This window comes from Gekko japonicus, unplaced genomic scaffold (assembly GCF_001447785.1).
Source record: "Gekko japonicus isolate JY-2015 unplaced genomic scaffold, Gekko_japonicus_V1.1 scaffold1379, whole genome shotgun sequence".
NCBI classification, from domain to species: domain Eukaryota; kingdom Metazoa; phylum Chordata; class Lepidosauria; order Squamata; family Gekkonidae; genus Gekko; species Gekko japonicus.
Genome location: NW_015163644.1, coordinates 172,101 through 194,543, shown reverse-complemented (window position 1 = coordinate 194,543; position 22,443 = coordinate 172,101). Strand labels below are relative to the sequence as shown.

General features: G+C 41.2%; 1 protein-coding gene across 1 annotated transcript; it reads left to right on the top strand.

The window, feature by feature from the left end:
• The first annotated feature begins 4,155 nt into the window (after positions 1-4,155).
• On the top strand, positions 4,156-22,201 carry CD226 (CD226 molecule). The gene is made up of 7 exons (XM_015407628.1): positions 4,156-4,204; positions 4,683-5,021; positions 11,672-12,016; positions 18,684-18,801; positions 19,242-19,296; positions 21,381-21,485; positions 22,091-22,201. Exons 1-7 carry the CDS (start codon positions 4,156-4,158, stop codon positions 22,199-22,201), a joined length of 1,122 nt encoding a protein of 373 aa, XP_015263114.1.
• The last annotated feature ends 242 nt before the right edge of the window (positions 22,202-22,443 follow it).

Sequence of the window (22,443 nt, the reverse complement as noted above, 5' to 3'; positions counted from 1 at the left end):
GATGAACGGTGATTGCTGAGTTATAAGTTCTTACAACACTCAGGACAATGGAACCCTCAGGGCTTAACAGAGATGTTGATTTCTTATCTTGCTGCACAGCAGGAGCCAGAACTCATTCAGTTATTTTTTATTTATTTATTTATTTTTATTTATATTTAAACTACTGTTAAATACGTTAAATGATGTCATCTTGCAATTTTGGTAGTGACCCGAACAGTTGTTTATTAGCCATGGACCAGCAGCATAAAACATATATTAGCCAAAAAAACCCAGAAAACCAGGGGAGAAAAATAATTACACTAAATCAGCACAATATTGGTAGTGGAACAATATAAACTAAAATTTTATGAGAGTGCAGATTCTAACCGACCATGTGGAATGAGTGTACCATGTCTCTCAAGCCTGCATTAGAAGCTTTAGACCTCACAATTCAGGATTTGTGAAGAGACAACTATGGAAGAAGAACCAAGTTTGAGTCCAGTGTCACCTTTAAGACCAACAAAGTTTTATTCAAGGTATGAGCTTCTGTGTGCACACATACTTCTTCAGATGCAATGATATGGATGTTAACAGTTCATAGGCATGCAAATTAGCATGCAACATAATGAAGATGTTTTAACAGATGCAAAGACCTAACACAGATATCAAGCTAAATTTATATGGTCGCCATTTGTTTGGATTTAATTACATCTCTAAATAGGGGGCTGATGTTGTAAACATATCCTTAACTGTGGAATGCTAAGATCAATTAACTGAGACCCCGTTGATAGACTACATCTCTCAAGCATGGAGGTAACTGACAGGAGGTGGTGGGTGAATGGTTCACCAGATCAGAGAAATGTGTTCCAGTTTTCACTGTGTTACAGTAAAATCACTATTCCAATACACTATTATAAATAAAAAATATACTTTAAAAAATATGTAAGGAGTTACCATTGCATTAGCTTGGGACTTCCAACAGACACTTTGGGTTATTCCAAGAGGAACTAAAGCTGGTAAGTTGTACAACTGCATGAAATTGTGACACATTTGGAATAGAGCCCCAAAATGCTGCTCGAGGGGGGAAAAATTTACAAGTACAACTTACTGGTTATGCTAAGGTAAAGGTTCCCTTGCTCAAAAGCCAGTTGAATCCGACTGTAGGGTTGCGGTGCTCATCTTCGTTTCCAAACCGAAGAGCCAGCGCTGTCTGAAGACATTTCCGTGGTCATGTGGCCAGCATGACTAAACACCAAGGCGCACGGAACGCTGTTACCTTCCCACCGAAGTGGTACCTATTTATCTACTTGCAATTTCTTGCTTTCGAACTGCTAGGTTGGCAGGAGCTGGAACTAGAGACGGGAGCTCAATCCATCATGCGGCACCCGGGTCTCGAACTGCTGAACTTTCGACCTTCCACAGCCTGCAGTTTAGCGTTTTAACCACTTGAGCCACCACAGCTCCTCTGGTTATGCTACTGGTTGTGAATTTGCAGAGAATTAGGTGCTGCTGATGCTATAGAACCTGATAGGGAAGGATATATATCCATGGAAAACAAAGGGAATATTAAAGATAATATGGAAGTTCAACTGAACTCAGTGTTCCCAAATGTAACACACCACAGAATTCAATGTAACCATATCAAAGGGCCATTTTTCTCCTATAAATGGAATTAACATGTAAACGTAATTAACAGAATTCCTAGGGGGAAAAATACCAGGAATGGCAAGATAATACAAGTCAGTGGGTAAAATTATGGATGCTGACCAAATTGTAAACTACCCAGCTGCATCGTGTTTTTTTGGAAGCATCAGGCTTACCACAGCATATACTGAAGCTCAAAATGCATGCAGCCATTGTATCTTTGCAAAATCTGAACCCATCAGCACTATGCAATAGAAGTAAATTAGTGGTAAAGCAGCTGTTTCACCATTATCAAAGCATCTTGGTCTTGAGATACATCTCTTTCAGCTTCTTCAAGATGTTCCATGGGATACAATAGCTGGTACTTAATCTGAGAATGCATTGTATAAAACTCCTCGAGGTCCTTTGTCAGGTGTGCAGCCAGTTTTAGAGCTCTTGGGCTCGGCGCACCTTGACGTCAATAAAACTTTATCTCTCCTCTTGCCTGCCTGGTGGTCTGGAGTTCTTTGGGCTCAAGCCTTCGTTTTGCTCTTTTCTGCTTCACATGGTCATGTGGCCAGCATGACTAAACGCCGAGTTACCATCCAACTGAAGCGGTACCTATTTATCTACTTGCAATTTCTTGCTTTCGAACTGCTAGGTTGGCAGGAGCTGGGACCAGAGACCGGAGCTCACTCCATCACGTGGAGTGCCGAGTGCTGAACTGCTGAGCTACAGACCTTCCAGTCTGCAGCTCAGTGTCTTAACCTTTGAGCCACCACGGCCCTCAGTATCCAAGTGGGGCTGTTCAAATCTGAATCCCAAGCATCAGCTTGGGGCCAGTTTGGTGTAGTGGTTAAGTGTGCGGGCTCTAATCTGGGAGAACCAGGTTTGATTCCCCACTCCTCCACTCTCACCTGCTGGATGACCTTGGCCAAGCCATAGTTCTGGCACAGCTGTTCTTGAAAAAGAACAGTTTCTGTCAAAGCTCTCTTGGCCCTACCTACCTCACAGGGTGTCTATTGTGGGGAGGGGAAGGGAAAGGAGTTTGTAAGCCGCTCTGAGACTCCTTTGGGTAGTGAAGGGCAGGGTATAAATCCAATCTCTTCTTCTTTTTCTTCTTCTCTTCCTATCAGCTGTTCTTCAAAGAGTCCTGGACCAAACCAGAAGAGTTTTTATAGAGTACAAGTCTAATGCATCAGAGGCATCTCAGGGGGAAAGTGGTCAGAGAGAGAAGGAAACTTGATAAACTAAATGTCAGTCCTGACAAGACTGAAGTGCTGCTGACCAATTACTCGAGAACTGCAGAGACAGCCTGTCCTGGAGGGAGTTGCAAGTCTCCTGAAGGAACAGGTTTGTAGCTTTGGGGGTACTGCTCAATCATGGCCTATAGTTAGATGGTCAGATCTCTGTGGCACACAGTGATTTTATCAGCTTCAGCTGATACACTAGTCCTTGAAAAGCCATTCCTCTAAAAGTGTGATCTGTCCACAGGATCCATACTTTGATTATATCCAAGTTAGATACTGTAATGCACCTTACATGGGACTGCTTTTGAAAATGGTCTGGAAATGTCAAACTTTGTCCAAAATACAGCAACTAGGCTTTTGTCAAGGGACTGTATTCCCCCAGTGCTAGAAGATCTGTACTGGCTGCCTGTTTATTTCCAGGCACAATGCAAAATGCTGGTCCTTTAAAGCCTGAAATGGCTTGGGGCCAGGGTGTTTGAAAGACCGCATCCTACCATATTGTTCATCTTGCCAGTTAAGATCTGTCTCAAAAGCCCTGCTCTCTGTGACTCTGCTATCAGAAATGAGGCAGGTGGCAACCGAAGGCAGGGCTCTTTCAGTAGTAGAACTAATCTATTTCTTTTAGATAATAGTTATTTGTATCAAACAAAAATATTGAAAATATTTATTATTATAGGAGAAAAATATGGCCTACAGTGTTCCCTCTAAACAGCGTGAGCTAGCTCACAGATTTTTAGCCTTCAGCTCACACATTTTTGTCTTAGCTCAAGAAGGATGGCTCCAGAGCAAACCAATTTATGCAGTAGCCAAATCGCTTGCTCACAACTTTAATGTCAGTAGCTCACAAAGTAGAATTTTTGTTCACAAGATTCCACAGCTTAGAGGGAGCATTCACTCCTCTTTTAGGGTTAGCCCACCATGGAGCGCACGAGGCAAGACACCCTATAAAACAGAATTGCCAGAGCAGTAGCTGTGGGTTTGGTGAGCAAAGCAAGCACGGTCAGGCCCTTAGTTTCAGATAAACTGCTATCACTCTGCCTAATCTGACCTTGTGAAATAAAATGGGGTTTAGGACGCTGTTGAAATTTCCATGAGGAATGGGGAAATCTAAATAAATTCTTAGATTATCGTAAAATTGTAATAAATGTTGCAGTTTTCTATCCAGAGGACCATAGAATTCCTTCTCTGCTTCTTGTTGATTAATTTCACCAGTATAAAAATACCTTCAGGAAATCCTATGTGGTCAGGAAGTAGCAGAACCCTGCATGAAGCTCCCTGGTATCTTTGTTTAGTATTGTTGGAGATGTATTTCCTTGGTCTCATTCTTACTGCAGTTCTACAAACATGTAAAGGTAAGAAATTTAGGTTGTGACACAATAACGGAAATGCTTTTTAATTTCATATATTGTGTTATACCTACCTGGTTAGTAAATTCAGTTGAAATTTAACAGTACTTAAGTAAAAAGAAATTTATTTATTTCTTTATTTTCAAATTTGTTCCCTGCCCTCCCCGCAAAGCAGGCTCAGGGCGGCTTCCAACACGACATAAAACACGGTTATTAAAAACACTAAATGCATTTAGTATCACAATGTAAGTATTTCTATGATGGGGTTGTTGTTTTAGGGTTTTTTGTCTCAGTTATTCCAAAAAAGCCTTTCTGACAGCCCTTTTGGGTACAATTTTATTGTTATGCATATGAAGATTTTAGTTTTAGAAGCATTTGATTGATCACTGAATTCTGCAGGTGTCGGTTGCATGTATCACTGTGGTTTCATCATTTAACCTTGCTAATACCTTTCTGAGTTCTTTGTTTTTGTTTGTTTTGGTAGGATGTCTCTCTGTTGCAGAGGAAGGCAAAATTGTGGATTCAACTGTGAAACTTACCAATAATATGACTCTCAAATGTGTCTATCCAAAGACTGCAACTATAACCCAGATGTCATGGATTAAGAGCAAAAGGAAAGAGGCAATTGCAGTCTTCAGACTGCCTCATGACCTACATATTACTAGCACATATGAAGGCAGAGTAAATATTGTTAATCATACTGTAAATGATAAATCCTTGGTTTTCAGCAGTACCACTGAGGCAGATGTTGGCTTATATGTATGCTCGTTTCAGACCTTCCCATATGGGATATGGGAAAAGAAGGTACAGGTTGTCCAATCAGGTAAGCTAAATGGATTGCTCACTGTCTTCGAAGATTTGGATAAGTGCAACATGTCACTTCTATGGCTGTTTGGCTTTGCATTAGTGGCTGACAAAAGTGGCCCAAGTGTTTTGGATCCTTGTACTCTTGACTGTAGATTAGATGTATATGATGGGGAGAAGAAGGTTGAATGGTAGAGCACAGGTGTTGCATGCAGAAGTTCCCAGGTTCAGTCTGGTTTCTCCATTTAAAGGTTTTCAGACAGCAGGCTTTATAAAACACCCTTCTATGCCTGGAACCCCAGGGCTTCTGACAGAGTAGATTATAATGAGCTAAATGGATAAGCGTCTAACAAGGTGTAGGTCAACTTCATACGTTCATGGGGTCATTTTGCCTATGCAACATATCTGCCGGGAGGGACACTTTAAATAAAAAGAAGAAGCAGAGGGGAAAGGAGTGTATAGCTCTGTTCCCACCAGAATATTTTAAAACTCCACCATCACCACCAAAATGCTTTTGCTGAGAACAGCAATATTATTTTCTTTGTATGAATTGTAATTTTACAACAATAGGCTAGGATAACATAGTTTCTCAATCTTTTGCAAATATGTTACCAACAACACAAATGCACAAATCCTTTTCTTCTGAGGGCCTAACTATACAAATAGTCCTGTTCTCATGACAAAAATTCCTTCTGTCACTGGAAATTATCATTGGATCCAATTTATAACATTCAAATTCATTAACAATCCTCATCCTGTGTATAGCATTCTGTACTTCAATGACATTCCGCACTTCAATTTAGACAAGCGTGTCTGATACTAACAAGAAAGTAAATCAGATATCTATATGTATATTTGCACTTTCAAGAGTTGTCTTACAGACAAAACCAAATATTTGTTAGTGATTCAAAGGTGCATATGACAAACATTTTCCATGTGATGGAACCTGTGACTGAGAGCTTTTGCTTCTGCTTCAATGGCTTCACACCACCTCAGTGATCTTAAGGTGTTAAGTCTCTGGGTTAGTGCTAAGTGCTTTACCTAAGATGAGAGACGGTAAATATCTTACTTGTGTAACATTTATCTTGTGTAAGCCAGCCTGAGCCTGCTTCGGCAGGGTAGGGCGGGGTATAAGTGGAAAAATAAATAGACGTAATGATAATTGTACAGGATAATGATCACCCCCCCCCCCAAATAATCCTTCACTTCCAGGGATTCCACACTTCTAAGTAAGTCAGCAGAAGCAACAAAATAGTCTACTACACTTGCACCTAAATGATTTATACAAGTAAAATCTCCTTTTCCACCAAAATATGTGTATCCATTTAATATTAACAGATCATTCTTTAGTAATAAGGATGCAAAATGTCTGCCCGATCCATTAATTTTCTTGTCTTTAGATCTTCTGTAACTCATAATTGGAACGTCCTTGTATAAAGGAGACTGAGAGCTTTCTAATTTCTCTCTCTACCTCATGCAAAAGCTGTTTGAGCTAAGGAAGAACACTTGCAAGGGATTTGCGTCTCTTGGTGTGTGGCTGTTACAGGTGCATTATGTTAGTGATCCAATATTCCACCTGCTAAAGAAAGTGTTTAATTATGGCAGCTGCTCTCTGTGTGTGAGAGAGTGTGCACATATGTGTGAGTGTGTTACTGAAGCAGGCTTTCTTTGTTAAGTGAAAATTCTATTTCATCATGTAATGATTCCAGTCTTGCTTCAAAGTTCTTACTCTTCTAATTCTGTACTTGGGCTAATTGAACTCTGAGAGACAGTTCTTAGTTCAAATTTTTAATAAGTACTAATGAAAAGTATAAGTGTAAAGATTCAAGGTGGGAGAAGAATTCTCTGTCTGCATTAAAAAAATAGATTCCCAGTCCCTACTGAAATTCCAAAGGAATTAAAGACTTGCTGTCTATTGCTGGTGTCAAAAATTTGGTAAATTCTCTTCTGGTTCACAGTCATAATAGCATCATGGTGGGTTTAATTACTCCCGTATTTTCCCATTCTTCACCTATGTCTGGTAATGGTTTTCTAACAAGCAGAACAGTAATAGAGTGAAGACAGAACGATGTCACAACAATTTCATCCTCAGTATAGCACATAATCCTCCACTAGCATGACAGATTTATATAGAGATTGAGCTTGAGTATCATTTCCTCTTTCTGAGAAGCTTATGCTCAGATAATAAATTATGGGACAGATACTTTAGGCTGTATATTTCATGCATTACACCAGTTCAAGGCTGTGGTCATGGATATAAGGACATGCATCAGTTAATGGCAGTATGAAGGTACTGCATGAATGCCTGAGAGTGGCACAAAGCCTGAAACAGGAGCTCTTATGATATAATGAAATAATAAGATCCCAATGACATGATGTAAGACCAGATCTGACACAAATAGCCTATTTCATCACTATCGTATTATTATTTCATTGATCAGCTATCATTGTATTTATAGAGAGATCAAGGGGGGTGACAACAAAATGAAATCGGCTAGGAAGATGAGGAGAAAGCTGAGCTCACTGCATATCTGAACTCTAGCAGCAGCTGGCCTTGGTTTCTGGCTGAGAGCCAGTGTTCCCAGGTGAAGATAGCCCTCTTCTTTTGTGGCCACCACTGAGGTGCCTCCAGAGGGAGACTTAGTTGTAGAACAACCAACAGAAGTAGCAATGGGCTTTCTCTAGTGGGAGGGGGACACCAGCTTACCAGCACTGGTTCTTTGCTGATGGATGGATGGAGTTGGGCTGACCCTGGTCTTACTAGAAGGAAAGTAAATCTCTTACAACCCCAGGGTGTTCTCTTCACATCTCTGAAGCACAAGCTAGGAAACCTGGAGGTGAAGTTTGGGCCCCCTGTAGACTCCTCTTGAGGAAACCACGTTTTGTTTAGTCAACCACTGCAGCAAAAATAATCTCTTTCTCTGCAACTGGGAAATAAGGAAGCACTAACCTAACCCAATTGGTAAGAGCATTGTGCAATAACCTCCCCCCCAAAAAAAACCCCACACTATTTAAGAGCTGACTCTGGCTCCTTGAAGAACTGTATCAAGCAGAATTTGTAAATATGGAAATGAACCTTAAGCGCCACTGACAAACAAATATCTATGACCATATAGAAAACCAACGCCCTGGTATGAAACATTTGTGGTACCCTTGCTATAAGATGTTCATTTTGCAGAATTACAGCTTCTGTGCAATGTACCAGTATCTCAAGTCACTCTAATTGTTACATTCCACTAAAAGCCAGTTTTAAAATAGAGAAATATGAGGTTGTACCGTGACAGACACGATGTACCATGACAGACAGTTGGATGGAAATTCTTGCAGCTTTAACTATTTACTGATGAAGAAATTAAAGCTGTCTTGGGCCAGTGAATTTTTTTTTGAAAAATTGGTCTTCTGCTATATACATTTGCCATAGGTGAAAGAGTCAGCTGAGAAATGTCAACATACTCATTAATAGTTCTTTCTTTGGCTGTTCTGAGTAAGGAAGAGAACCAGGTGAAAGCTAAACTCTGTACAAGATGAAAGGGGTACCCCACCCCCTTCCTAGTGGCTTCCTGTTTCTTGGGTCACATCATGCTCACTCCTTCCTAGTGCTCTTCCCACTCCTGTGTTGCTAAAACTGGAAGCATGAGAATGTGTCTATCTAAGGACAGGGACCATGTGAAGGGGAGCCTGTGATAATCTCTCCCTCGCAGCTGCTGTACAGCCCTCCCCCAATTCACGTTATCTGAAGGAAGAAGAGACCAGAGGCAGCCGATGGATAAGGTGTTAGCCATTGTGATTGGGCATTTATGGGTACCCATTTCTATGAAATGTGTGATCACTCTTACAAGAACATTCCTAATGAGTGACAGTGATTCCCTCTTGACATTATGATAGTCCCTCTTGAGAGGCAGCCCCAATCAGTGGTTGAGGTGGTGTCATCTCTTCAAAGGGGCACCGCTCTGAGGCAGCTTTTCCTTGCAAGGACTTCCTGGTAACTTCAGGGATTCCCCTGCTCCTGAAGCTCATCCTTTTGGTCACACTATTCCCACCCATAGTGTTTCTTTAAGTGAATCTATTTTTTCTTACATTCTCAGTCTTACTGGACTGTATACCCTCTATACATAGAGCCACTCCACCTCTGACCCTTCCCTCCCTATCCTTCTGATGTAATTTATATCCAGGAATCCCTGTATCCCACTGATTATCCTCATCCCACCAAGTTTCTGAAATGCCGAAAATGTCTGTTCTCCTCTGACACTGAGCATTTCAGCTCCCCTTTTTTACCTTGTTCACTTCTAGCATTTGTATATAAACATCTATAATTTCCCAGACATGTTAGGCCTGGAAACTTTCTCCTGTGGCCTCTAGACTTTGTCAGGAAGTCAATATTGTTTGTCTCAGTGGCCAGTCCTAATCCATTTTCCTCTAGAACAGTAACCATTACCCCTTCATCTCTTTGAGATAAGCCATCCCGAACCAGAGATATTTCTTCTCCTGTCGTCTTTCCACCACGATTTAGTTTAAAAACTAGTCTGCCACATTTTTGGTTTTAAGTGTCAGCAGCCTGGTTCCTTCTTGGGACAGATGAAGACCATCTCTTTTGTACAGGTTCTGCTTGTTCCAAAAAGCACCCCATTGCCTAACAAACTTAAAAGCTTGTTCCAAAAAGCACCCCAGTGCCTAACAAACTTAAATCATTCCTCCATACACATTGTTTAATCCATTCATTGAGACTCCTAATTTGTGCGTGCCTAGCTAGCCCTGTGCATGGAACAGGCAGCACTTTTAAAAAGGCTACCTTAGAGGTTCTGGCCTTGAGTCTCCTGCCTAGTAGCCTAAATCTTTCCTCCAGGACCACGCAACTACGTTTCCCCATATCATTGTTGCCAACATGTACCATGACCACTGGCTCCTACCCAGCACTGTCTACCAGCCTATCTAGACCACACGTAACATTTGCTACCTTCGCACCAGGCAGGTAAGTCACCATGCAGTCAGTATGCAGATTCAAAACCCATCTATCTATATGCCTAGGGATCAAATGATCAACTACCAAGAGCCCCCGTCCCTCCCTTCTAAAGAATACCTGTTCACCAACTGAAGAAGGGGTCCCTTCTGAGGGCACACTCCCTTTATGATCAGAACAGTGCCCTGTTTCTCCTTGACCTTCGTGCTCCCTGACAGTGGTGGGGCTGCCATTCTCAGAGTGCTTCTCCAGGTCAGCCACCTAGGCCTCAAGGGGGCGAACTCATTACCTGAGAACCAGGAGCTCCTTGCACCAAGCACACACCCATGACTTCTGTCCAGTTGACACAGAGTCATGTATGTTACACTCAATGCAATATACTGGATAGCCCCGAACCCCCTTCTGACATTCTACCTTCAAAATGAATTCCTTGAGATCTCAAGTAACACAAACCAATTAAATCACTCTTTGCTTATTAGTAGTTCTGCATTTAGGTGGCATGTGCAAAATCACCTGAGAACCAGTCCTCTGGAGGGAAATTAGTCCTGCACTCTTCCAGTCTTTGAATGGCACTAAAAAGATTATTGAATCAATCCTATATGATAAATTCAAATAGGCTAATTTTAATTATGTTTTGGAAAAAACTATTTCTGTAGATGTGTATTATACTTCCCGTTCGATCCAGATCTCAATATTGTTTGGAAAGTCTCCACTACAAAAATTTAGTTATCTTCTTGGGGGGGGAAATAGCATAGGGGTACACTTTGCTTTGCTTGCATGTTGTAATGACTATCTCTTTTGTATCACCGGCCTCTGTGTGTTTTGGGAGTGTGTCATCCAAATGCCAATATACAGGTATCCCCTGCTACATGTACCAATGAATGTATCCATTGACACAGGAGGATTGCATGGACAAAGAGTGAATAGTGCGCGAAGTGTAGGTTGTTCTGTGTTTCTAACTGGTTTGGTGAGGGCTTGAGTGTTATTATTATTATTTATTAAATTTATAGCCCACCCTCCCCGCCGTGGAGGGCTCAGGGCGGCTAACAAACATACATATGAATATATACATTAAAACTCTATAGTGATGTAAAAACAAATTAAGTTAAGATTACAATGTAAAACCATAACTGCTCAGTACATACTGTTTGGGTGGTTGTGGAGGACAATAGTGGGAACTGGCTGTAATTCTGGGTTCTAGTTAACCCTTGTGTTTTTCTTACTAAAAAGATGTCACATATAGTTCTTCTGAGGAAGCACAGTTGTCACAAGAAAGAGTCTTGTGTGACAAGGATTGGCAGTCTGGACCATATCTGCTTAAACCCATATCTGCTTAAACCCTGCTGCAAAAAGGAGAATATTCAATGGGGAACAGAGCACATACATCCACATGATCCAAAAGTGCACATACATCTACATGATCCAGAAGAAATATCCTCTTCTTCAGTTTTATTGTCATAGAACACTCTCTACTGGAATGATCATAGGAGCCATAAGCTGTAACTGGTCCTTATTGGTTCTTGATATTAACTGAGGTTTTTAAGACAGTTGTTGATTACAGTGTGACTGAATTTCTAACTGTTCATAACTAATTTAAGATTGACCAATGAATATCAATCCTGGGGTATGGTTCTCTATGAAATGCTTAATGTGTTAAGAGTGTAAATATATACAATGATAAAAAAATTCATTCCCTATTATTTGTTTAACAGGGAACTTTACGCCTCCAGTCTCAGCAGGTTCCCATATCATTACTGGACCAGGGAAGAATGTCACATTTAGATGTGGGACTGCCCCTGTGATAGCAATGAAACATGTGACATGGGAAAGGGCTCATGAAGGCACTGTGGATACCATAGTCAAATGTACTCAACTCAGTCAATCAGTTCATGGTTCAGATTACGAAGAACGGGTAGAGATCAATTGTTCTACCCAGGCAAACACAATTGTACTTTGGAATGTCACAGCATCTGATTCTGGAATGTTCCGCTGTTGTTACATTGGAGCTTCAGGTGAATCTGGAGTTCATTGGACAAAGTTGACCGTCACTGTCAACGGTAAGTGGGGGAAGGTTCTTTGTTTTTTCCTGTCCCTGTTCATTGGCAAGCATTTATTTTAAATGCATCTAAAAAGTCTCCACTAAGCAGTATAAAGGCTTAACAGTTTTTAAAAGCTTATGGGAAGCAAAAACAAACCAAAGAATGCAAACATGGAATGGTGAAAAAACACAAAAAATCACTATTAGTGTGTTCTGCAGCACATTTTATTTATTATTTAGGAAAAAAATATGCCACCTCTCCAGAACATAGACTGTAAAAACAGACCATTTACAGCTAAAAGATCAATTAAATTAAAAGACTGGGTGAACAGAAATGTTTTAGCCTGGCACCTAAGAGAAACCAGTGCAAATGCCAGGAAAGCTTCAAGGGGTCAGATGGGGGAGAAAAAACAGTTTTACAAGCAATTTCCTGCTTAGGGAGGTGTCATTTTGTTCTTCTTCCTAGGACTGGGCGGGGGGAAGCAAGATTATTTTGATTTAAAAATGCAGCATAGTAGTGAGGAGAGTTTATGATGTTCCAGTTTGATGTCTCTAGCTTGCCCAGTGAACAAGGTGGAGTTGTAAAGGAAACCTCTGTTCTTCTGTTTACATGATTACTGATTTCCTGTAATGTTCAGGTTCTCTAGACAGAAAAAATTATACTAGAGGGGAGATGGTCTTCTGACTACCGCTGTGTGGAGGAGCCACTGCTACTTATACTACTATACAACAAGGTAGCCAAATGGTTTGCTTGTGTGCCCAAAGACAATTCACCTCCTGCACTAGAAAGCATAGGCATGCTGCTTTGTCTAACTATAGCTTCTACTCCTGCAAGAATTTTTGGCCTATTCCATACATCTGCACCATCAGTGATGATGAAATAGGAAAGCAATGAGGGGGGGAACTCCCCCCCCCCGATCTTTGCTGCTGCTGCAGAAGGAAAAACAGGTTTCAGAAACTAACCTTTGTGTAAGCAATAGGAATGAGCACGAACCAGCTCACAAACTAAAGTTTGTGATGAATTTTCACTGGTTTGTGGTTCGTGAACTGAATTTTGTGGCAGGTCAACCGGCACAAACTTTCCACAAACTTTCAAGCAGTTTCTGGTGGTTCGTGAATGGATACATTTCCAGACATGCTGTCTCTGCTCAAATAAATTGTTTTCCAAACTTCAAAGTGACAAAGCCACTTTAAAACAACTTCAAAGCAACAGGAGGGTGGAATTCTCCAGTCTTGGAAACATTAATAGGTTTCCTGTGTGTTTGGTGTTATGAACCTGTGCCTCACATTTTCCCCAAAAGCACTGCTTTAGGGGCATCTTCATAAGGGGGGGGGCATAACTCGAACCCCCGAAGTCCCTGCACATAACTTGGAGGGCATGTAGAGGATGATCAGGGGGAGGTCCTCTGCAAGTTTGATGTCTCTAGCTTGCCCAGTGTCCATTCTATGCACTCCTGAACCTGTGAATTTCTGCAGAAAGCACTTTCCTGGTGGCATCTTCTTCTTCTTTTTTTTTTTTGGGGGGGGGGGTAACTCAGACCTCGTAAATCCAATCCACACCAACCTTGGAGGGCAGGTAGAGAAGAGTCAGCTGGAGATCCTCTGAGTCTGGTGTCTCTAGCATGCCAGGGGGCATTCTACTGCATCACAAATTGAACCAATTCACTTTGTGGCTAAAAGTTCATGATGGTTTGTGGATCACGAACTGGGTACGCCATGAACCAAACCGCATTTTCCTGGTTCTTGCTCATCCCTATGTAGCAAGCCCTCCCGGTTACCATCACGAAAGTCCTATATATGTGTAAATTATAAATCCAGTACTGGAATTGTTTGTTGAAAACTACTGTGTAAGAATGTAATTGAAACTTTGCTGAATCACAACAAAAGACAAACTATACCAGCACTTTGGTTTTCAGTAGTGGCCACTCAGGTGCTTCTGGGAAGCACAGAATGGTGAGGGCAATTGTCTTCCTTCATTGTTTTCTCCCCAGCTACTGATATTCAGTGGTCTCTTGTCCCTGAACACAGTTCTATTTAGCTATCTTAGCTAACAGATTTGTGGTAGAAAGTATGGTCAAATTGCAGCTGACTTATGAACACCCCACAGGGTTTTTAAGGTATGAAGCATTTAGAGGTAGTTTGCAAGGCAGTCTTTGACTTTCTTGGTGGTCTCCCATCCAGGTACTAACCAGGGCCACCCCTGCTTAGTTTCCCAGATCTGATGAGATCGGACTCCTCTAGAGACCAGGAAATAGGCTTCCTTTACTACAAAGTGCCTTAACACCATCAGGTTCACTATGAAATCCTGTGTCTGGAATCATGCAGGAAGAATATATTTCTAGCAAACACAAGGTGTAGTAAATCAGGCCTCTCTACTGACTATGGAGGTATGGAATTTAAACAGTTGAGATCCAAAGTCACTAGAGTTTAGTGAGGAGTTACCTGGATTTCACTGACCTAAACAACTACCGCCAGCATTCCTTTTTGCATAGGTTGGTAACTACACATCTTCAAGCAATCTTGGAGGAGATGGATTATTTAGATCCATTTCAATCTGGATTCAGGCCTTGGTTTGAGATAGAAATGGCCTTGGTCACCCTGATTGATGAGCTTCACCAGAAGAGTGGCAGGGGGAATGCCTTCCTGTTGGTTCTTCTTGACCTTTCGATGGCTTTGATACCATCAACCGTGGGATCCTTCTGGAGATGCTCTTAGTTAGCAACCTACATTTGGCTTCTGAGATCTTCTACTTCCTAATGTTGTTGATGCCAATGTATACCATGACAGATGACCACAGGCCGGAGTTGTTAAATAAAACTTCCACATTTCAAAACACAAACTCTTAGCAAATATTGTTTTCTGCCAACATCTTCATCCTCATTCTTGTTTACTGTCATGCTGATTGATGTATCCTCTAGAGCTGCAGGAAAGTTTATATTTCTGCTGTAACCTTGGAGACTTATAGTCAAGTGACAGCCACTGGAGAGAAGAACTCTGTGAGAAATGCTAGAGTGTTTGAAAGCTCTATCACAAGAACTGTTTTCCGGGGAACCCACATGAAAAGGGTACATCATTCATTTTGGCCTAACATTCTTCTCCCTTGTCTCCAAACATGTATTTCTGTGGTTTCTGTCACAGAGCTGTTCCTGTGCGGTGTGTATACTTATACATGGCACAAACCTCTGAGCCAAGATACACAACAAGCTACATTTCACTTTTTAACAGAGCTGTTCAAACCACCAGTTAGGTTTTACTGCCTTGTAACTGTCTGACCTGTCAACATTTCTTCTGTAGACCCACAGTCAGGGCAATGAAGGTTGAAACCACTCAACCACAACATTTCTGGAAGCTTGTGAAGAAAAATGGCTCTGTGTGTGTGTCTTTGGCCAGAGCTAAAAAAAATGAAGCCAGGCTTCAAAACATGCTTAGTACTCTTTCATCCACCTATTTTCCTTGATAGGAAATATAAGAGATAAGTGATGCACATGTTTCTTAGATATTTACTAAGTTATTATTTTATTTAAAACATTTTATCCATCCTTCCTGCCCAATTAGGTCCCTCAAAGTGAAGAATCAGCCTTAAAAAAAAAGTAGGCACCCATTGTTTCCAGGATTGCATTCAGTGGTACCAAGAGCGTTTTCAGCTGTATCTGGCTCTTAAAGTCTCTTGGACTTGACCATTTTAACTTCATGGCTGGACTATTGTAATGAGTTCCGCAAGGAACAGCCATTGAAGACAACTTGGACATTTTAAGTAGTTCAGAATGCTGTGGCCTGTCTGTTGATTGGCATTTGTTATTCCTGTTTTAGACCAGCTACCTTAATTGTCAGTGCATTTCCAAGTTTAATTTAATTTCATTGACTGGGATGCATGTACCTGAAGGATGACCTCTGCTTAGGAGTGTCTGGGAGTTACCAGCAATGTCTGCTGTCTGCTATCTAATTGAAAGAAGCAAAAATGTCCATGGCCTGTCTAAGGGCTTTTCCTGAGGGATCCCACTGATACTGCTGTGGGCTGCTTCATCTTTGCTGACTTTCAGGACAGCTTGCCTCACCACACTGTGCACACACACACACATGAAAACATGAAACTGCCTTATACTGAATCAGACCATTGGTTCATTAAGGTCAGTATAGTCTACTCAGTGTGGCAGCAGCTCTCCACGGTCTTAGGCTGAGGTCTTCACATCACCTACAGCTTAATTGTTACTGAAGATACCAGGGCTTGAACCTGGGACCTTCTGCATGCCAGATGCTCTGGCACTTGAGCCACAACCCCTCCCTAACACTGTGCAAGGATACTGATTTGATAGGTTGTAATAAAATAATCATCTGGAGATATTTTCTGTTTATGGAGGTCCATCCTGCTTCCCTGCACAGAGTTTTTGCGGACATCATTCTGTTTCATGAAAAGCACCCCTTGCTGCATATGCATTTGTCTATGGAGGCTTGGATACCAGTACTTCTAGGGAATATTTACAATTTGACCCATTCACTTCATGTCAGGGCCATCTGATTGAGAGGCTGGAGATACAGCACAGTCCTTTCCCCCTAAGCAAAAACACCTCCGTTTGGAGGATCCTCAGCCTGATTCAAAAGTGGTTCCTACCTAGATTCTGATGGGAATTGAGCTCCTTCTCAACCTTAGTCCTTTGCCTTTCCCAGAACCCTACCTTTTGTTGATAGCAGCTTTATGGATGGAGTGGGAGTTCTGAATCATCTACAGATCGAGAAGGAGCGCTAATGCCAATTTAGGTGATGTGGAAGATGAAGTAAGCAGTAAAACTATCTTTGCATGTTTAGAATCCCTCTAGTACACTGGTTCCCATAGTGGGCAATACCACCCCCTGGGGGGTGCTGGAATGATCCAGGTGGGTGGTGGGAGCCTTGGGTACAATTGGGGGGCATTGAATAAAAATAAGGGGGTGGTGGAAGCAAAAAGAGGAGTCCAGAACCTATCTAAAGCAGCCTTTTCCTGGGATCAGGGAGGGAGGTGGAGAGGGGTCCCCACAGCCAATCACAGCCATGCATTTGAAAACTGCAAATGCATGTGCACCTTTGTAATACTGGTGATGCTGCTGGGCTATTGTGTGGTGGTGGCCGCTGCTGGCCTGTGGCTTCAGGCCAACATCTTTCTTTACTTACAACAACATCTTTCTTTACTATGTGCAAATTTGTCACTGCATCTTTTTATCCACTTCTTGAAGGTAGATTTCCAGGGGGGCGCTGAGTAAATTTTTTTCTGAAAAGGGGGCGGTTGGCCAAATAAGTTTGGGAACCTCTGCTCTAATAGATACTTGAGAATTCAGAGTTGTATCAGAGAGGCGAATATTCACAGATTCCACATTCACTAACATGGCTTTGAGGAATGCTGTCTCTTGGCTCAGTTGTCAAACTGTAATATTGGAATATTAATTATCTGTTTCACCAGGCTGTTAAGGGGATGAATGGCATGAGGAAGTATGATCAACCCTCACATTTAGGGATTTGGGTTTCTTGGTAAAACACACATAGGAGAATACTTTGAAGAACACATATTCTATTTTTTAAAGTAACCTTTATGCAGTTGTGATTGATGTCAGAAGTTTCAAGAAGTGATAGTATCTGAAATCTGCTTCAAAATCTAAAACAGCACAAAGACTCCAGATTTTCAGTATCCTTTTCAGAAGATTACATCCTAAGATTTCTTGTTTGCTTTTGTAAGACTACTTCATACTCAAGCAGGGGACTGATTCTTTTTTTTAAGAACACCTTTGAAAACATACCTAGCTTATTCTGGGAGGAGGAAGGTGACAATTTGTCCAGTGCCATTTGTGATAGGGAAGTATTGTCAACAACTGTGCCTGCTTTTGACCTGACTCTGTTCTGAATATGTATGTTGTAATTAAGTCAGCCCAGCAAAAAGGAAGGTCCCCAAATAAGTTGAGCACAAAAACAAATCTGTTTTGAGCCCCAGGCAGTCCTTGTTCAATCTCCTGCAGTTAGAAACCACACTGCCCTCCATCTCTCGTGCAGATGCCTGTCCCATAGAAGTGATGCTTCCTGTCTGAATACAACATGGTTGTAAACATGGCCATTTTTCCCCTCCTACTGGCCTATAATCTGAGTGGGTTTTCTAAAATTGTTGCAAAAGTGTCCTTAGTGAAGAGATTTCCTTCATCCTGTCAGGTATCTCAGGATACAGCTTTTCCAGGCAGACAATTTGCATCGGTACACAATTTATGACTTTCCTACTCCCAGTACTCTCCTTAGGCTTTAGATGGATGGGCCAGCATGATACGATGGATTATACCAGTGCAGCTAGATCTAGTAGTTCTGCAAAAATTCTTATGCAGCTTGTGGATACTCAAGATATGTCCACATATGAAAGGACTACTTGTTTAAATGTGGCACTCTTCTGCCCAAATACAATTCATATTCCCAGTACTACACTGGCAGTTAAAGGATTATAGATGAGAAAGACATTAATTTTCTTATTTTCTTTCCATTAATTACACCACTCCACAAATCAATTGAGCCAAAAGTGTTTTGCTTTGAACCACTTCATAAATGTCAAATCATTAGGCATACATCTCTTGGTCTACTCAGCTTCATAATACTTGGTGGAACATAGTCTGTGGATCAGAGTACAAATTATTCATCCCCCCCAGAAGTATTAACAATATTTTCCATCCTTTTTCTCCTAGTTCCTTCGGATTACAAGATGAATATCGTTGCCATAGCTGGAGGTGCTGGAGCTGGAGCTGCCGTCTTGCTACTAATACTCATCTTGTCCATTGCTGCAGCTGTTGTTCACCATAGGAAGTAAGCAGTTTGTTAGATTTGTGGAGATATAGGCAGGTTTATCTGGTATTTGTTCAGTGACCTTACTGCTATATTACCTTCTCTTTTATTCTTTATATAGCTAGGTAATTAACACTGATGTCTATGCCAGCAGTGACTTAGAGGGTGAGACCATTTATGCTTAGCCATCGAAAAAGAAAACATTTTGAGAAAGATAGGCAAGGTCATATATTGCTGAGGGAGAAGCATAGTTGCTTCTTCTCCATTTCTCAACTATCAGTTGCTATCAGAGGTACGTAATATAGCTGAAAGCTTCAGTTTAGGTCTGAAAATCCACTAGGCACACTTCTGAATTTTTCTAAGAGCTGCTCCCTTGGACTCTATATGAATATAATCTCAAAAATTCCTATGTTGGTCCCAGCACTAAATGCAATGATTTCTTTGTGTGTGTGTGTCACCAGAAAGAAGAGGAAAAGGATCATGCCGCCAAAAGTCTTTCTTACCACTCAGCCCCAGGTAAGACGCTTCTATGGGGGTTATACGTGTGTGTGTTTCAGGGATGGCTTTGGATGAGTGAATTCTATTTTATCTTTTATCCTTATTACAACATACTTACATTCTCAGCTTTTCTTACATTCTCAGCTTTTGATGCTTTGCTACACAGCACTATTATTCTGAGGCCCTGAGGATTTGGTCTTCTTTGTTCAGTCTTGTCATTTTCCATCAGAAGCAAAAGAGGATCAGTTAGTTACAACAGAAATCTCTTTTCCATCCATGAAGCAGTATCAGGCAGTGCTGGTTTGTGAGCTGATACAGTGCTGTTTCATTCTAATGACTAGTAGGGCAGGAAAGGGGGCAAGCAAAAGGGTCTTTGGGCTACGGGAAATTGAAGGGCCACTTGGAGATAGTGGTTGACAGCTAATGCACATATTTTGAAGCCCCTCCCCCTTTTAGGATTGTTTTCAAAAGCTCAGGACAGTGCTTGCCATTGTGCCTGCAGATACTTTGCATGAATACATGTGTACACCTGTTACCCTCGGTCATAGCACAGTGAGAATTAGAGCTAAGCTGAAATTGCTTCCGTACTTTCATGGTTCGTTTTGTATTTTTTTAAAAGCAGTTTTTTGGTGATCAGACATGGTATAAATATACAGTCTGGAGGGTTTTTTGCATGTTGTTGAGGACCATTCATTCTCCTGCCTGTCATGGCAAAGAAGGAAATTTTGTGCTGAGAAGTAGTAGCAGCAGTCAAGGGAACAAAAGCCTGCCCAAAAGAGATGAATGCTTGACCAGCTAGTAATTTTGCTGTGTTCAATACGCTAATTTCAAACAAATATTTGGGATTGCTCTAGTAACCTTGCTTATACTTATATTTATTAGCTTCTATGACCAAAGGTCTTAAGCTCAATTATAAAAGATGAATATACAACATTAGCCTCATAATACAAACTTTACAATAAAAGTTTACAGTCAAAGTAATCAAATCTAAAATATCTAAAATGTTAAAACAGAAGTCATTAATAAAACTATAATTCATTTAAATATCCATTTAAATCATAATAACTGGGTGCATACCAAATTCTGTTACAGTTGGGTCAAGCCAGATTTTTGTCGCTTTACAGATAAAACTATCATTAAAAAATTAGTGACAGAATAAGTGGTTTCAGGATTAGTATCTGTCAACAGATAGGGGACCACCCAGAGTTCAGTAGGTAACCGGTGTTTGGTAAGAACTGGAGTGATCCAAATCGATCTAGGAGTCGACCACTGATGACATAATAATAGAAGATGGCCAAGTGTTTCCACAGCTCCAGTCTCACAGTTACATAAGCGATCCGAGTATGGGATTTTAGAAAAGCGACCTGTTAACTCAGCAGTGGGAAGAGTTAAGCCTAGCAAAAGTGAAAACGTGTCTATAACTAGGTGTTTTTAGGGATCTAGTATATGGAGGAAGAGATTCCAGAGGAGGAATGCCAAAGGCAAGAGTGGAACATACACGTCTTGATCGAGCTAAAGTACTAGCCCGATCAAGATTAATGACCTTTATTCTGGTCTGCTTTGCTGATAAGTTAAATTATTCCATACTGTTGGAGGAAAGCCCAATAACTCAAGTCTAGCATCTAGATACCTTTCCCAGCTACTTTTGTGGTTGTCCTCCTTTATCAAACATAGAAGGCCACCTTGGGCGTTTAGTGCTGAGTATGCTCTAGTAACAGTGGTGAAGCATAGGCCCACATTTATGAATGGTTTTATGAAACATACTGCTCAGGCATTTCCAGAAAAAGGCATCTAGTTTGCTTCGGTTTTCTGCTTGTGGCACATTGAAATCAGATGTGGGTTGGTGCATGAAAGGTTTTCTGTCAGGGTAGGGGGTTAAGTACATCCCTTCAGTCTTCTGCCTAACTTTTCCCCTTCTCCATTCCCCAAACTACAAAGGTGTTTCCCAAATATTCAGACAAAAAATGCATAGAAATTGCATCATGGGCTTTAAAACATAACACTGGAAATAATCCTAATGGTGAAAATCTCTGTTATGAGAATAGAGACCCTTTTGCTGATAGCAATCTTCAATTCACTGATGCCTTATTTCCCCCCCCTAGCACTTCTGTGGCCGAATGAATGCAAGTGAAAGAGAAACTATGACTGCATCTGCCACAAAACGGGAGGCGATCTATGTCAACTACTCAGGTGGACAAAAAATGCGAGTGTGACTCTTTTGCTACCCTTGTGAATGAGCTTGCCTCAAGTATATACAGATCTGTATTGAGATTCTATATGTGCTAATGTGACTTTTCCCCCAATTACCTTCCAGTTCATTCAGGAATGAAGAGATTCTGCATACACATGCATATACATACACAGGCATGCAGGGTGTGGTGTATAAGGCCACCTTGGGCGTTTAGTGCTGAGTATGCTCTAGTAACAGTGGTGAAGCATAGGCCCACATTTATGAATGGTTTTATGAAACATACTGCTCAGGCATTTCCAGAAAAAGGCATCTAGTTTGCTTCGGTTTTCTGCTTGTGGCACATTGAAATCAGATGTGGGTTGGTGCATGAAAGGTTTTCTGTCAGGGTAGGGGGTTAAGTACATCCCTTCAGTCTTCTGCCTAACTTTTCCCCTTCTCCATTCCCCAAACTACAAAGGTGTTTCCCAAATATTCAGACAAAAAATGCATAGAAATTGCATCATGGGCTTTAAAACATAACACTGGAAATAATCCTAATGGTGAAAATCTCTGTTATGAGAATAGAGACCCTTTTGCTGATAGCAATCTTCAATTCACTGATGCCTTATTTCCCCCCCCTAGCACTTCTGTGGCCGAATGAATGCAAGTGAAAGAGAAACTATGACTGCATCTGCCACAAAACGGGAGGCGATCTATGTCAACTACTCAGGTGGACAAAAAATGCGAGTGTGACCCTTTTGCTACCCTTGTGAATGAGCTAATGTGACTTTCCCCCCAATTACCTTCCAGTTCATTCAGGAATGAAGAGATTCTGCATACACATGCATATACATACACAGGCATGCAGGGTGTGGTGTATACAACAGGTGGTAATTTAAATAGAGCAAAGTCTTTGGCTGTCAAGAAATTAGAAGATGGCAGCAGATTTTCTTTGTACTCTAGGTCTGAAAACAGGTGTGCCCTAGAGGAATGAG

Excerpts from the sequence above, each read along its gene's own strand:
- CD226 (XM_015407628.1), top strand. The coding sequence starts at position 4,156 with ATGTATTTCCTTGGTCTCATTCTTACTGCAGTTCTACAAACATGTAAA. Across the intron at positions 12,017-18,683 it reads GTTGACCGTCACTGTCAACG|TTCCTTCGGATTACAAGATG; the intron begins GTAAGTGGGGGA and ends TTTTTCTCCTAG. Across the intron at positions 19,297-21,380 it reads TTCTTACCACTCAGCCCCAG|CACTTCTGTGGCCGAATGAA; the intron begins GTAAGACGCTTC and ends TCCCCCCCCTAG.